The 13,088-nt window shown below is 39.2% G+C and overlaps 1 protein-coding gene across 3 annotated transcripts; it reads left to right on the forward strand.

Annotated features, from left to right (window-relative positions):
• Nucleotides 1-478: 478 nt before the first annotated feature.
• On the forward strand, nt 479-12,809 carry LOC149274921 (excitatory amino acid transporter 1-like). 3 transcript variants are annotated; one of them, XM_089505124.1, is made up of 9 exons: nt 479-695; nt 979-1,116; nt 1,907-2,111; nt 7,297-7,339; nt 7,965-8,299; nt 8,740-8,973; nt 9,817-10,011; nt 12,255-12,389; nt 12,611-12,809. In XM_089505124.1, exons 1-9 carry the CDS (start codon nt 479-481, stop codon nt 12,807-12,809), a joined length of 1,701 nt encoding a protein of 566 aa, XP_089361250.1. The 3 variants fall into 3 exon arrangements, with proteins under 3 accessions (XP_089361250.1, XP_089361251.1, XP_089361252.1); XM_089505125.1 differs by lacking the exon at nt 12,255-12,389; XM_089505126.1 differs by lacking the exon at nt 979-1,116 and having other exon boundaries at nt 650-695.
• The last annotated feature ends 279 nt before the right edge of the window (nt 12,810-13,088 follow it).

Below are 13,088 nucleotides of genomic sequence, written 5' to 3' on the forward strand. Positions count from 1 at the left end.
ATACATATCATATGTATTCAATTGTACAGGTCAAAATGTAATTAATTAGTTTCTTTCTTATTATTGAAACATTTCTTACATTTTTGAAGGTGATTTCCTATAGAAATTTTGCAACATGACATAATTTATTTAATCTATATTATTATTCTGCAATAATAATGTATCTAAAGTTTTTTGTTTTTTTTTCTTCAAATGAAGATATGGCTTCCCTTTTGGTATTTTATAATTTGTGACGTATCTAATAGGTATAAACAGTCGTAAGTTCACCCTTCTTGTATTAGCAACTGCTTTATACCCTTTAGACATTTTGTATTTTCTGTATTGGTCAGACATTCAGAGAAGATGTTCAACAGCAATGTTCAAGAGGAATCCTTTACAAAGAATACCAAGGTAACTTATGTGGTAATATATTTTTTTATTAAAATGTCCTGCTTCCTTTACCACAGCTTTATTTCCTGGACCATTCTACAGTTTGATCATGAGTGAGAAAGATGCTAATGCTGATAGCCTGTTCCTGAAGGAAGACTCTGATAAAGGTCTGAAACCTGAGGGGAGAATGCACAGCTGGCAGCATGCCATGCAGAAGAGAGCATCGCGTGCAGGCAAGCACATCCGTGAGATGACCTTGGGTAGTTTTCGTGGATTTCTGTGTCGGAATGCCTTCGTGATATTGACCATTGCAGCTGTAGTCCTAGGTACGTAATTAGTTTCTTTCTTTTTGTGTTACCTTTAGGTTAGAACATTATTACCATGCTATTTTTATAATCAGAGGAATATAAAGTTATTTTTTAAAAATATTCTTCATTAATATTATAAATAACTGATTTTATTAAATAGATGTATTTTCTGATTGGGCTTATTTTCATTGAATAGTTTGTATTTTTACCACTCTCATGCATTTTTAATACTTATATGCTAGTTACATTAACTGTACTGTAAACTTTAGTCTTAAGAGTTGACTTTTTAATGTCTCTCCAGGTATTGTGTTGGCCTTCGTTTTGCGACCCTATAAAATGACATATCGGCAGATTAAGTACTTCTCCTTTCCGGGGGAACTATTAATGAGGATGCTACAGATGCTAGTTTTGCCCCTCATTGTGTCCAGCTTGGTGACTGGTAAGATCCCTCTTCTAAAGGTTTTAATCACCTGAATTCAATAAAAAAAATCAAACTGTAACCCAATGTAATAGTCAAGGTCTGAATCCAAAGGAGAGAAGCTACTAAGCTAGGCATGTCTCTTCAATTACAACAGCCCATTTCTGAAGAGTCAGAGCCCTTTGGCCTCCAAGACAAAAGTTATCTACCAAAGGATTTTTACCCTAAAAGGTCAGCGGAGTACCTTCATAAGACAGAGATAAACCAAGGCCTTGTTCACAGGAATAGGGTAGTGGTGACATTAAGCATCAAAACATGCATAGCTGTATAGAATTACCGAAACCTACTAATGAAATCACATGCAACTTTTTATCCACTGGGTGGAATCCATGTAGGACGCCAGGTAAGGATGGGAGAGCATACACACATTGGTTAAACTGCAGTCCTAGCCAGTAAAGAGGAATCACCAAAAACCTTCAGTAGAATACAAGAATGGATATACCTTTTTTGTTTTCTTAGCGATAATGATCACAATAGCCTCAACTAATTTTCATGCTTTGATTTCTATGTGCTGAATTTATTCATTTCAGCCATAGCATATACATACCTACAACCTCAGTGATCATAGTGTTGAACTTTTGTTACTAGTGGCCATTGGAATTGTGTATTTTAGCTTATTTGACATGTAACATTTTATCTTTCTAATTTTGCAAAATACCGGTAATGATACTTACTGCCTACACGCCAAGAAAGAAAATTCTGGAAGGTTTTGTGCCACCTACTTTGTTTAATCTGTGGTGATTTGCTATAGGTATGGCTGCTTTGGATAGCAAGGCATCAGGCAAGATGGGCATGCGTGCAGTGGTATATTACACAGTGACCACCTTTATAGCGGTCTTCATTGGCATTGTCATGGTGATCATCATCCATCCAGGAAAAGGAACCAAGGAGAACATGGCTGCACAGGGAAAAATTGAGAGGGTACAAGCAACTGATGCCATTTTAGACCTAATCAGGTAAAACAATCCCTTAACATATACTTTGCATTTTAGTCTCTGAAATGAATAACTAGTCTCAAATGATGACTTGTTACACAAAAATCACATTCAACCATATTTATATAGCACATTTTTTGTCCAAAACATGGATAAATTAGCAGGTATATTCCGTTGGTTGCTATGGTGTTTAACTCCGTGTTTATCACTTTGCCATAGACTCTCTTTTTATAAATACAGCACAGTATTATTATTGCTTGAAAGACACTTGTTGTTTGGTTGCTTTATTTTGGATTGATCTTTAGAGTGCCTGTGGCATTTTGATTTTTCTTGGCTTATAACCATCAGTTATTTATAGAAAGTATGTTTGGGGTTTTTAAGTATAGAGCTCTACCTAGTTTTCTTGTTTTGTTATGTGTCCTGGTCAGTTTTGTACCAAAACCTTCGGTTCAACCCATTTAATAAGGACTGGTTGTTTAATACAGACACAGCCGCATAATAACATTTGTACTGAAGCTGTAACACTGCATTCATGCATTGATCACTGCCCTATTTCTAGCACTCATTTACAGAACAGTCACAATAAAGTTTCGAGTTATACACATGGTTGCAGATATGGTGGATAATGGCCATAGTACTTTTTCTCAGTATGTGTAGTATTGCAAGAACATGACCGGACTGTTTTTTAAATGTTGTACCCTTCATGACAATCGTTTTCTGCGTTGTTTGGGTTTAGCTGTAGTTTTCTTCTTTTTCATTTACAGTACCCATACAAATTATGCATTTATTTTTGTCCAGGACAAGAAAGGCTTTCATTAGATACCATTATTTAGAATAATTTTTTATTTTATTTTTTTATAGGGCAGTAAGTACAAGTAACATATTGCTATTTATAAGGCAATAAAATTCCCCCTGACATTCCACACTATTTTTTTCCTTTTTTGTACTTTGGGGGAAGCACAAAGTGTTTGGGCACAAGGTTTTTGGGCATCTATTTGTAAATATTTTTTTTTGTATTTGTATTACCGTACTTTTACATTTTTCTGACATTTCTTTAGAACTGGCTGGTTCTCCCTATGATGCCATTACTGGAGTCTTTATTGTTTTTAAATGTTATAACATTTTTATTTGCTCTTTAACTATTTTTAAATTGTCAATTTTCTAAAATATTTTTTTAGTTTTATATATTTCTTTTTTTTTTTTTTAAACTTTTTATTAATTTTTAACAAAGAACAAGAACATCGTGACAAAACGATACAGCCACTGTCTCAGAGACATCAAGGAACAGTACACAGTCCCAGATAAGGGAGACAAGCGACACAATAACATAAAAACAAAAACAAAAACAAGTCCGCCCACCCCACCCACCCAACAACCATTTAAACCCATGGCCATGGACAGAAAAAGAAAAGAAAAAAGAAAATGCATTAATATATGTATATACATGTTGTTCGTCAGTTGTCTAGTCAAACATAGTAACAACTTAGGCGCAAGGGGTAGCACCTTGGAGTAAGCGGGCAGTGAACCACGAGGTATCCTGAAAAGTATGTATAATTCGTGTCTTAAGGGGTTCGTCCAACGTTTTAATAAAGGTTTCCCATTTCGTAAAGAAACGTTTAGTACCCTTGTCTTTATTGAGGGAAGCATCCAACCAGTCCATTCGAAGCAAATACAACAATTTAGAACGAACCAGGGACAGAGATGGTGGGGACACCTGTATCCAATGATGCAAAATAGATTTCCTAGCCACTGCCAAAATTATTCTGATTAATGTCACATCCCTGGATCCCCCCATCCTAACGAGGCCATGAATGCCCGCAGCCGGGTCAATACAATAAGCATCAGTTGATAACTGCCTCAAAAAGGTTTGGATAGTAGTCCAGAAGACACGAATTAGAGGGCAAGCCCAAAAATTATGAAACAGGTCAGCACCTGCAAAACCACATTTTGGGCAAGCGTCCACTGGTATTATGCCGATTAAAAATTGTCTGTGGGGAGATAAGTAGGCCTGATGCGCTATCTTAAGTTGCATGTTTAGTTTTATATATTTCTTAATATTTACTGGGCTACATTGCCCAGTATTGCTCATGGCAGTGCCTGTGATCAGAATGCAGTGGACTCAGGAGGGTTTGGACAGCAGAAAGGCTCTGACATCTTGGGAAAGGCATGCTGCCTTCTCACAAGGCGCCCCGGTCTTTATTTTTGATGTTGGGAAATGCCTCGATATCGAGGCATTTCAGCAACACTGGATGAACGAAGGAAGCAATAGTTGACTTTCTAAGATCCTTCATCCCCACGACATGCCAGGCACTACAATTATCATTAAGGGGTTAAAATTAGTTACCTAGGTGATTTATTTTGTGTTATTTAATCCAGTGCTAACCTACATTTTCAGATTTGTTTACAAATGCCCAACTTGTATAAAGTGGGCCATCAAAGCTTGCCTGGCACTGAAATAAAGTTAAATCAAAAATAATTTTAAGTAATGTTGTAATATTCATTTTTGTAAGTGGGAAAGGGTAAGTATATTGTAAGTGACTCTAATAGCTGTAAGGCTGACTTAATTTCAGCTAAATGTTAACAGGATCAATATCCTGACTTCACTTGTAGTTGTAGCTGCTCTGTTCCTGCTGAGCAACAGGGTTTAATGGAGAGTTAACTCTATAAAATCTCTAAACTAGTTCACATTGGTATTTGACTCATTAGTATATCGTATAAAAATGTGATTTTGGTGCAAAGTTTGAACATTTTCAAATCATTATAGCAACCCATGGGATCGTCTTGTTTGGTGGCTATGGCATACCTCTCAGTTGTCCTGATACTTTTGTCTGGTCTGGTCTGGTCTGGTTTTTTGGGTGGAGTTGGTGGGATTGGATTCCTTAAGATCCTTCCAATCTTTGGTATGCTATGTTTCATAATTCTTATAGTTGTTGTTTAGATGTGGTTGTAATTAGACTTGGGCACCAGGGGGCTCTTCGTGTTCTTCTTCGTGCTCGTCTTCGGGGAAAAAAAATCTTCGTATTCCACGAATATTCGCCTGTTCCTGTCTTCTCTTCGGGCGAATATTCGTGGACATTCTTCGTGTTCGTTTTTTCTTCGTTTTTTTCCGGTTAAGGGGTTAATACGGGGTTAACGCGTACCGCAGCAGCTCTGGCGCCAGGAGTTTAAATGTCCGTATGAGCAACTGATGGCAGACGAGCCCCCTGCTGGCGACCAATAGGGTCACTCGTACAGACTGTTAAACGCCTGGTGCCGTAACTTGTCCGGCAGATACCATTGGTCTCCCTGTTCTATCATTTATTAACTGATAGAACAGGGAGACCATTGGGATCTGCCGGGTAAGTTGCTGCATTAGGGTTTTAAAAGTCTGTACGAGCGACTCTGTTGGTCGTTCGTACAGACTTTTAGGCTCCTGGTGCACTTGTTGCACCTTAAGGGGTTAAGGGGCCGTGCGAGTGAGCCTATTGGTCGCTTTAACCTATGGATTTCCGCTCCCGTTATCTAACGCAGCATCGAAGGGGTTAACGGGAGCGGAAATCCATAGGTTCGCTGTCAGGGGTTACAAAGGCCGTGCGAGTGAGCCTATTGGTCACTGTAGGTGACCAATAGGCTCATTCGCACTGCCCTGTTACCCGTGACGGCGAACCTGCGGATTTCCACTTCCGTGAACTGCCGCGATGCCGCGAAGATAAGGTAAGTTAGAAGGGGAAGGGACCGGGGAGAGCGGTAGACGAAGAGGATCACGAAGATCTTCATGGTGTGTGTCTTTGTCTTCGCCTACGTTTTACCGCCGCTGTCTTCTCTTCGGCGTGTCTTCAGAACGAACATGAAAACGCACTCTTCGTGTTCATTTTCATGTTCGCCCGAAGATGAATGCACAAGTCTAGTTGTAATAGACATGAGTTGATTCACTAATCTGTGAGGAAAAACCTCAGCTGCCTGCAGGGGGACTAGAAACCATGAGGCCCTGGTGCAAAACATTGCCCCAGGCCCGACAACTTCAACAGCTAGTCCAAAGTGCCATCATTGCCCCCACACAACTGGTCTGTGCCTCCTGACTATGAGACTAAGATCCAGATACCCCACAGCGATGCAGGGGACCTGGATCCTCCTGCCCCCCCCCCCGGGCAGTGTGTAGAGCTCTACGCGATTCGCCGTGATCTCTGACAGCCGGGGAAGGTTTGCGCGATGGACACAGACAACCCCCGCTGCTAGCCGCACCTCCTCCCGGCTGCAGCGGAAGTTGTCTACGTGAATCGCTAGATCTCTACACGCTGTCCGGACTACGCACCGGGGACTCAGAAGCTCCGGTAAATTTGGAAGAGGGAGGGGGAGGGAGTGTTAAATGGGGGGCATAAGGCATTTCTGGAGGCAGAGTGCTCTGTGAAATGCCTTTTAACCCCCTTAATGCCACTCTGCCTCCAGAAATGCCTTTTAACCCTCTATATGCCACTCTGCCTCCTGAAATGCCTTATACCTCCCTATATGCCACTCTGCCCCATAATATGCCTTTTAACCCCCTAAATGCCAGTGGCATATATGGGTATAAGGCAATTCTGGAGGCAGAGTGGCAAGCCAGGGGGCAGATGTGCATAACTGGGGGGGCAGGTTGAAAAAAGGAAATAAAAACAAAATATTTTTCTCAATCATAGCTTTTATAAAAAAAAAAATTGTTCACATAGTTTACATGAATTAACATTTACTGGTAAAACTTTTTTCCTATAGGGTCATCTTATATTCAGGCTTTTTCTTTTTTTCATAAATTAATATTCAGATTTTGGGGGGTGGTCTTATAATCAGGGTCGTCTTATAATCGAGCAAATACGGTAGTTTAGAAAGGGACATTCCGACTTGGAGCGGTGTGGTCCATGTCGTAAGGGCCCTTTCTAAACAATCTTGAACCGGAACAAGGAGACAGGAAGAAGGGGTCGCACCGGGTTCCCTAGAGGCACGGGCCTGGTCGCAGCTGCGACCCCTGTAGTTACTCCAGTGGTTCCCTTGCTTTAAGGTACATTATGCATTCCAATTAATTTCTCCTGAAAGAAGAAGCTAGCCCTACGTAGTGCATACAGTCCAGTGAAATGACCTATTAGAAATCCATGGGGGTTCTTACTTTAGTGCATAAACATAGAACATGTAGGTCTAATGTAATCCTCTCCTGTTCTGTAACATATATATATATTTTCTTTTGTGTTTGCCTCTTTAGAAATATGTTCCCTCCAAATTTGGTGGAAGCCTGCTTCAAACAGGTAATACATATATGCAACATTATTATTTCAAGTACAGTGAAAATTCTATAAATTTATGTTTAGAATTTACTTTCACTTTCTAAGCTCTCATAATATTTACTATGCCAAGATCCACAAAAACATATGCTTCAGAGCTGTAGTTCTTATTTGTTCTTTTATTTGTAGCCACAAATACAAACACAAACAAGTTTTGGTGACTGTTAGGAAAAGATGGTTCACTAAAAACACTGTTAAACACTTAACGCTACAGGGTGAAGAACACTTGCAAAAATAGAAGTTGAATGTATCCGGCATATTGATATAATTATTACTTCCATAGTAGAGTAGTGCAGGCCAACAAGTACCAGTCTCTCTGATACTACCCAGATACCTGGTAACCCAATTATCACATTGGTATCTTTCACCTATTTGGCTGGCCATCTACAAGGTACCAGGTCACCCGATTTTCGGCTTTCCTTAAGTATATACTTGTGTAGACTAAGGTTCCCCAGTTGCTTAAGGATTTCCCATATGTAATAAGGGTTTTGATGTAGAGTGAACAGCACACATGAATATTTTAGTACTGGATGAAGTGACCATCTCAATGTCATCACAGTGTTCTGATGATTCATTGTCTTTTTTGCAGTACAAAACTCAGTATGGCACAAGGATGTATAAAGTGCCCATCCCTAGTGACAATAACTCCACAAATCACACAGAAGAGCTTACTGCTCCAATTAATGTCAGTGACATCCTGGAGAATGTGACCCGAGCAATGGGAAAGCTGCAGGAAATGATGAATGTAGAAGAAGTGGTACCTATATCAGGCTCGGCTAATGGTGTCAATGCCTTAGGCCTGGTGGTCTTCTCTATGTGCTTTGGGTTGGTGATTGGAAAAATGAAAGAACAGGGAAGAGCACTTAAGGAGTTTTTTGACTGCCTCAATGAAGCTATTATGAGACTGGTGGCAATTATCATATGGTGAGATTGTATAATTATAACATCGGTTCCTTTTTATAGTTTTCTCTGAGTACATCAGAGTACATCTATGAGTAAAGTTTTTTTATAAGAATTTTCATACTAATATAAGAACATAAACCACTTATTCAGAAAGAAAGAACATAAACAACTTTTGCATTTATCAGAAAGTACATACTAGAAATTCAACAGATTTTGTTCTGATAGCAACTTGAAGTATTTGAGTTTTAGTTGTGCTTTTCTGTTTTGATCCATGCATAATGTAATAGTTTGCATCCATTCCCCTTTGTGCATAGATATTCACACATATTCACATATTAGTTGTCTAAAGAATGGGTGTCTGTTTACAAAAAGCAAGGTAAAAGAATGCTAGAAAGAGAACATGTTATCTAAATTTGCATAGGGTGTTTTAAATGTACTCTTTTTTAATCTTTTCGCTACAGGTATGCCCCTATTGGAATTCTTTTCCTGATATCTGGAAAGATCTTGGAGATGGATGACCTGATGGTGATGGGGGGACAGCTGGGGATGTATACGATCACAGTCATCATAGGGCTTCTAATACATGCTCTAGTTGTCCTTCCCTTATTATTTTTCATTGTCACCCGCAGAAACCCTTGGCCGTTCATTGGAGGGTTACTTCAGGCCCTTATCACAGCTCTCGGAACATCATCAAGGTTAATACTTCAGAAATTGAGATTCGTATGTGACTGTCTGTCTGTATAGGGTTATTCCCATACATATCTTTTTTTTATTGAGAAAAAAACATTTAATGGTAGTCATTTAACCCCTATAGATACCTTTCCTGTATTGTTTTCTGTTTATGCATCCCTACTATTTCTATAGAGCCTTTCTTTCACTTAATAATGAAAGTGAGGTCTTACTAAGGTGAGTGCACATGCTGCACCTAAACACTGCCATTGCACAGCATAATAGAGACATTGCTGATATAAGTCTCTCCACTAGCGATTCTTCATGTTGCAGAGCCCCAGAATATGTTATTTTCTGGAGCTTAGCATCAAGTTGTGCACAGAACATGAACAATTGCTACTGGAGGTGATTGTGCCTGAAGCTGCAAAGACTTGGCCATAGAGAGCTGGACCAGCAGGCTCTAAATTTATTAATATCAGGTAACAAGGATAGACACAGAGGTAGCTAGGACAAAAGTTGAGTGGTCTTTGCAGAAAGTAGGACAAGCATATAAGGAAGAGGGCAGTTTGGGACAGAGAAAGAGGGTGTATGAAAGGTGTTTGTACAGAGAAAATGGGAAGGGTTGTACTGGGGCAGAACCAAATGAGGCTTGGGGCAGACAAAGAAAAGGTGGTCTGGTATATAAGATGAAGCACAGAAAGGGGAGGGCCAAAGAATTCTTGACCCTGGCATTACTCCCTTGACCCTTGTCATTAATGTGTTTTAGAACACTATAAAAACGTCACTTGGTTTCATCTTAATGCTATTGCTGCTTTATTATGTAACAGATCACTGCAATATGGAGTCTTGATATAATTTTCCTTCCTCAGCTCCGCAACACTCCCCATAACCTTTAAGTGCTTGGAAGAGAACAATGGTGTGGATAAGCGTATCACCAGGTTTGTGCTTCCTGTTGGAGCAACTATTAACATGGATGGAACAGCACTATATGAGGCACTGGCTGCCATCTTCATTGCACAAGTAAACAACTATGAGCTGAATTTTGGGCAGATCCTAACCATTAGGTGAGTGACCATACCTTTGTCACTTGTCAATATTGTGTTTCAGTAGTACGTTTCTATGTCATCTGAATGTGACAAGGACAGAGCCAACATCTTAAATCATTTTCATCTCTTTGACATCCTTCATAAATGTGATCTATTTATTAAAAATAGAATTTGGAGGAGAGTTGTGGTTTCAATCCCCCCACTTCACTCATCATTATAAAAAAAGAGCACTGGTAAGAATCTCCAGCAAGAAAGGCTGAACTTGCTTTGCGTAACTAAATGGGAGAGGAGGCATTCAAAAAACCTCACAGATATAAAGCGACAATAGAAAAACTTTAATGGTAATATACAGGGGTGGGCTGGGACGGGGGTCAAATGCCACCCTCTCCAGGCCATTGCAAGACTCTCAAAAAAGAAGCGAACGTGAGAATACGGCGGGAAAGAAACCTCCAGGAAAGTAAGGGTGTGAGGTGTGGGTGGGAGAGAGTAAGAGGAGGAGTGAGTAAGAGAAAAAATAAGGGAATGAGTGAAGCAGGGAGAAAGAGAATGAAAGAGATTATAGGGGTGTTAGAGAAGTAGTGAGTATGCATGCAAACATAAATGTTACAGTGATTGTGCATGTGTTAGCATGAGTGTGTGTGTTGGAGGATGGGCTTGGCTGTGTATGTGTACGTTGACATGAGTGTGTTTCTATTAGCATGAATGTGTATGTATAATAAATGTCTGTGCTAGCATTAGTGTAAAATTGTATGTGTGTGTGGTAGGATGAGTGAATATGTAAATGTATTTGTTACCATGCGTGTGTATGTGTAAATATGCATGCTAGCAAGTATGTGTTAGTGTATGTGTGTATGTTAGTGTGAGAGTGTGTCCCAAAAGATGCCTGCCCCCCCCTGGTATTATAGCTGAGTGTTACATTTAAATAAAAAATATACTCCTGCAAATGCATGATCAGAACCCCATTTGCATTGTGAATTATAAAATCTGGTAACATTTAAATAAAAATTTTATAATACAGTGATGTCACCATAAGGGGAACCACCCAGTTCCAACAAAATGTAATAAAAAAAAGTCCAAAAATATAAAAATAAAATAAATTCCTGAAATGGAAAGAGTTCAAATACTTGCATTTCAATTACCCAAGGGGTGTCTACAAAAAAATGAATTGTTTCATGGGGTAAATTGGAGTGGCTAGGTTTAAAGATGTCCCAAGTAGCACATGGGGCAGAATTACCAGATTTGGGAAAAAATGGTTTCGAAATAGTACACCGCTACTTGTACTTAGTACCTTATAATTTGCAAATAAAACATAAAAACATTGGGTATTTCTAAACTCAGGACAACTAGTAGATTCTATTTAGCAGGTTTTTTCAGTAGATTTTGCAAATGAGTTAAAGATTTTTCAAATCTGAGAAAAAGTGCTCTTTTGCAATTTTCATCATATTTTATAATTTTTTTATAGGAATTTAGATATGATTCAAAATAGTATCGGAAGAAAGCCCTTCTTGTTCTAAAAATAAACAATATGTAACTTGTACACCTAAACACAAGTACCGCAAAAGTGTTGGTCACAAAGGGTACAAAAAGAAAAAAACAGCCTGGTCCTTAAGAGGTTAATTATGTGTTATACAGGGTCAGCCAAGCTATTCCTGTAGAAGAAGCTCACTGGGTGTATGGTGAAGTCATGGAGTTTAAATGTCAACTAAAATGTCAGTAAATAAACCTGAATGTGGTGGGATATTTTTTGGGTCTATTTTCCTTTCATTTTCACTATGCTAGGAGGAGATCAGACTGTAGGGCGGAGGGAGAGGACTATACGTAACTTAATAGTTTTGCTACGTATCTAACTTTTGAGGAGGTAATATAATCTTTTATGTTTAAATTAAATACGTTAATCAGTCACAGTTATTGAGAAACTAGGTTGTTTTAATTTTATTAAGCTAGAGTTGAAAGTATCTTTTAAGTATTTTCCATAAGTGTATTTCCATTATGCACTTTACTGTTCATTCAGGGATACCCCATGTCACTGATATAACCACCACACTACCTCTCACCCTTTCTCTGTTCCTTATGTTTGTTACCCCAATCCCTCAAGATTGTAAGCTTGCGAGCAGGGCTCTCTCCACCTAATGTATCGGTTTGTCTTAGTCTGTCAATTCTCATCTTGTCATACCCCTTGAATTTATGTATTGTATTAAGTGCTGGGTAAATAAAAGATAATAATAATAATAATTCTCAGTCCCACTCTGTTTTCTCCACAGTATTACAGCAACAGCTGCTAGCATTGGAGCAGCTGGAATCCCTCAGGCTGGCCTGGTTACCATGGTGATTGTCTTGACATCAGTGGGCCTGCCTACGGAGGATATAACTCTTATTATCGCTGTTGATTGGTTCTTGTGAGTATTAGTTGTAGGGTTTGCTGCATATAATTAGACTGTGTTGAACTCATATGTATCATTTCATTCATGCTGATTGCGATTCAGATCAGTTCCGTTAATGGCATTTGTATGGAGATGGAGTTTTAATCTATATAACTTTAAGCTTGGCAGCTTTGGTATAAAAATTATGTTATATAGCTTATTCTATAAAGTTGATGATTACTCCTTGTGTGTTTCAGAGATCGTCTCCGAACGACTACCAATGTCCTTGGTGATTCGTTAGGGGCTGGTATTGTCGAGCACCTGTCTAGACATGAGCTTCAGAAGCGAGATGCTGAGCTAGGGAACTCTGTCCTAGAGGAGAGTGAGAAGCCATATCAGCTGATCTACCCAGAGAATGATATACAGAAACACCCCAATAGTGAGACATCAATGTGACTTAACGTTTGTGGGCTCCTGTGCAAGTGGCAATAGTACATATAATGTCTCTGTATTCATCATTTGGATCCATCGCTCCATGTATTTGACTGCAATGGATGCTGATGAAGGAAGCCCTGTAATTGATTGGCAATATGATGGAACCCTCTTCCCGAACCATACTAAACAAAAACACATGAACACTGGCATAATAAAGGGGGGTACAGTGCATCTCTCTCTAAAAACCTGGAAACGGTACAACTCATTAATTCATTAACCTCTTTACCACAACTGGCAGCA

This window comes from Sceloporus occidentalis, unplaced genomic scaffold (assembly GCF_023333645.1).
Source record: "Sceloporus occidentalis isolate IW3139 unplaced genomic scaffold, rSceOcc1.0.p SCAF_311, whole genome shotgun sequence".
Taxonomy (NCBI): domain Eukaryota; kingdom Metazoa; phylum Chordata; class Lepidosauria; order Squamata; family Phrynosomatidae; genus Sceloporus; species Sceloporus occidentalis.

Coding starts and splice junctions, on each gene's coding strand:
- LOC149274921 (XM_089505124.1), top strand. CDS start 479: ATGAGTGAGAAAGATGCTAATGCTGATAGCCTGTTCCTGAAGGAAGAC. Junction 10,012..12,254: donor GGGCAGATCCTAACCATTAG/GTGAGTGACCAT, acceptor TTTTCTCCACAG/TATTACAGCAACAGCTGCTA. Junction 12,390..12,610: donor ATCGCTGTTGATTGGTTCTT/GTGAGTATTAGT, acceptor TGTGTGTTTCAG/AGATCGTCTCCGAACGACTA.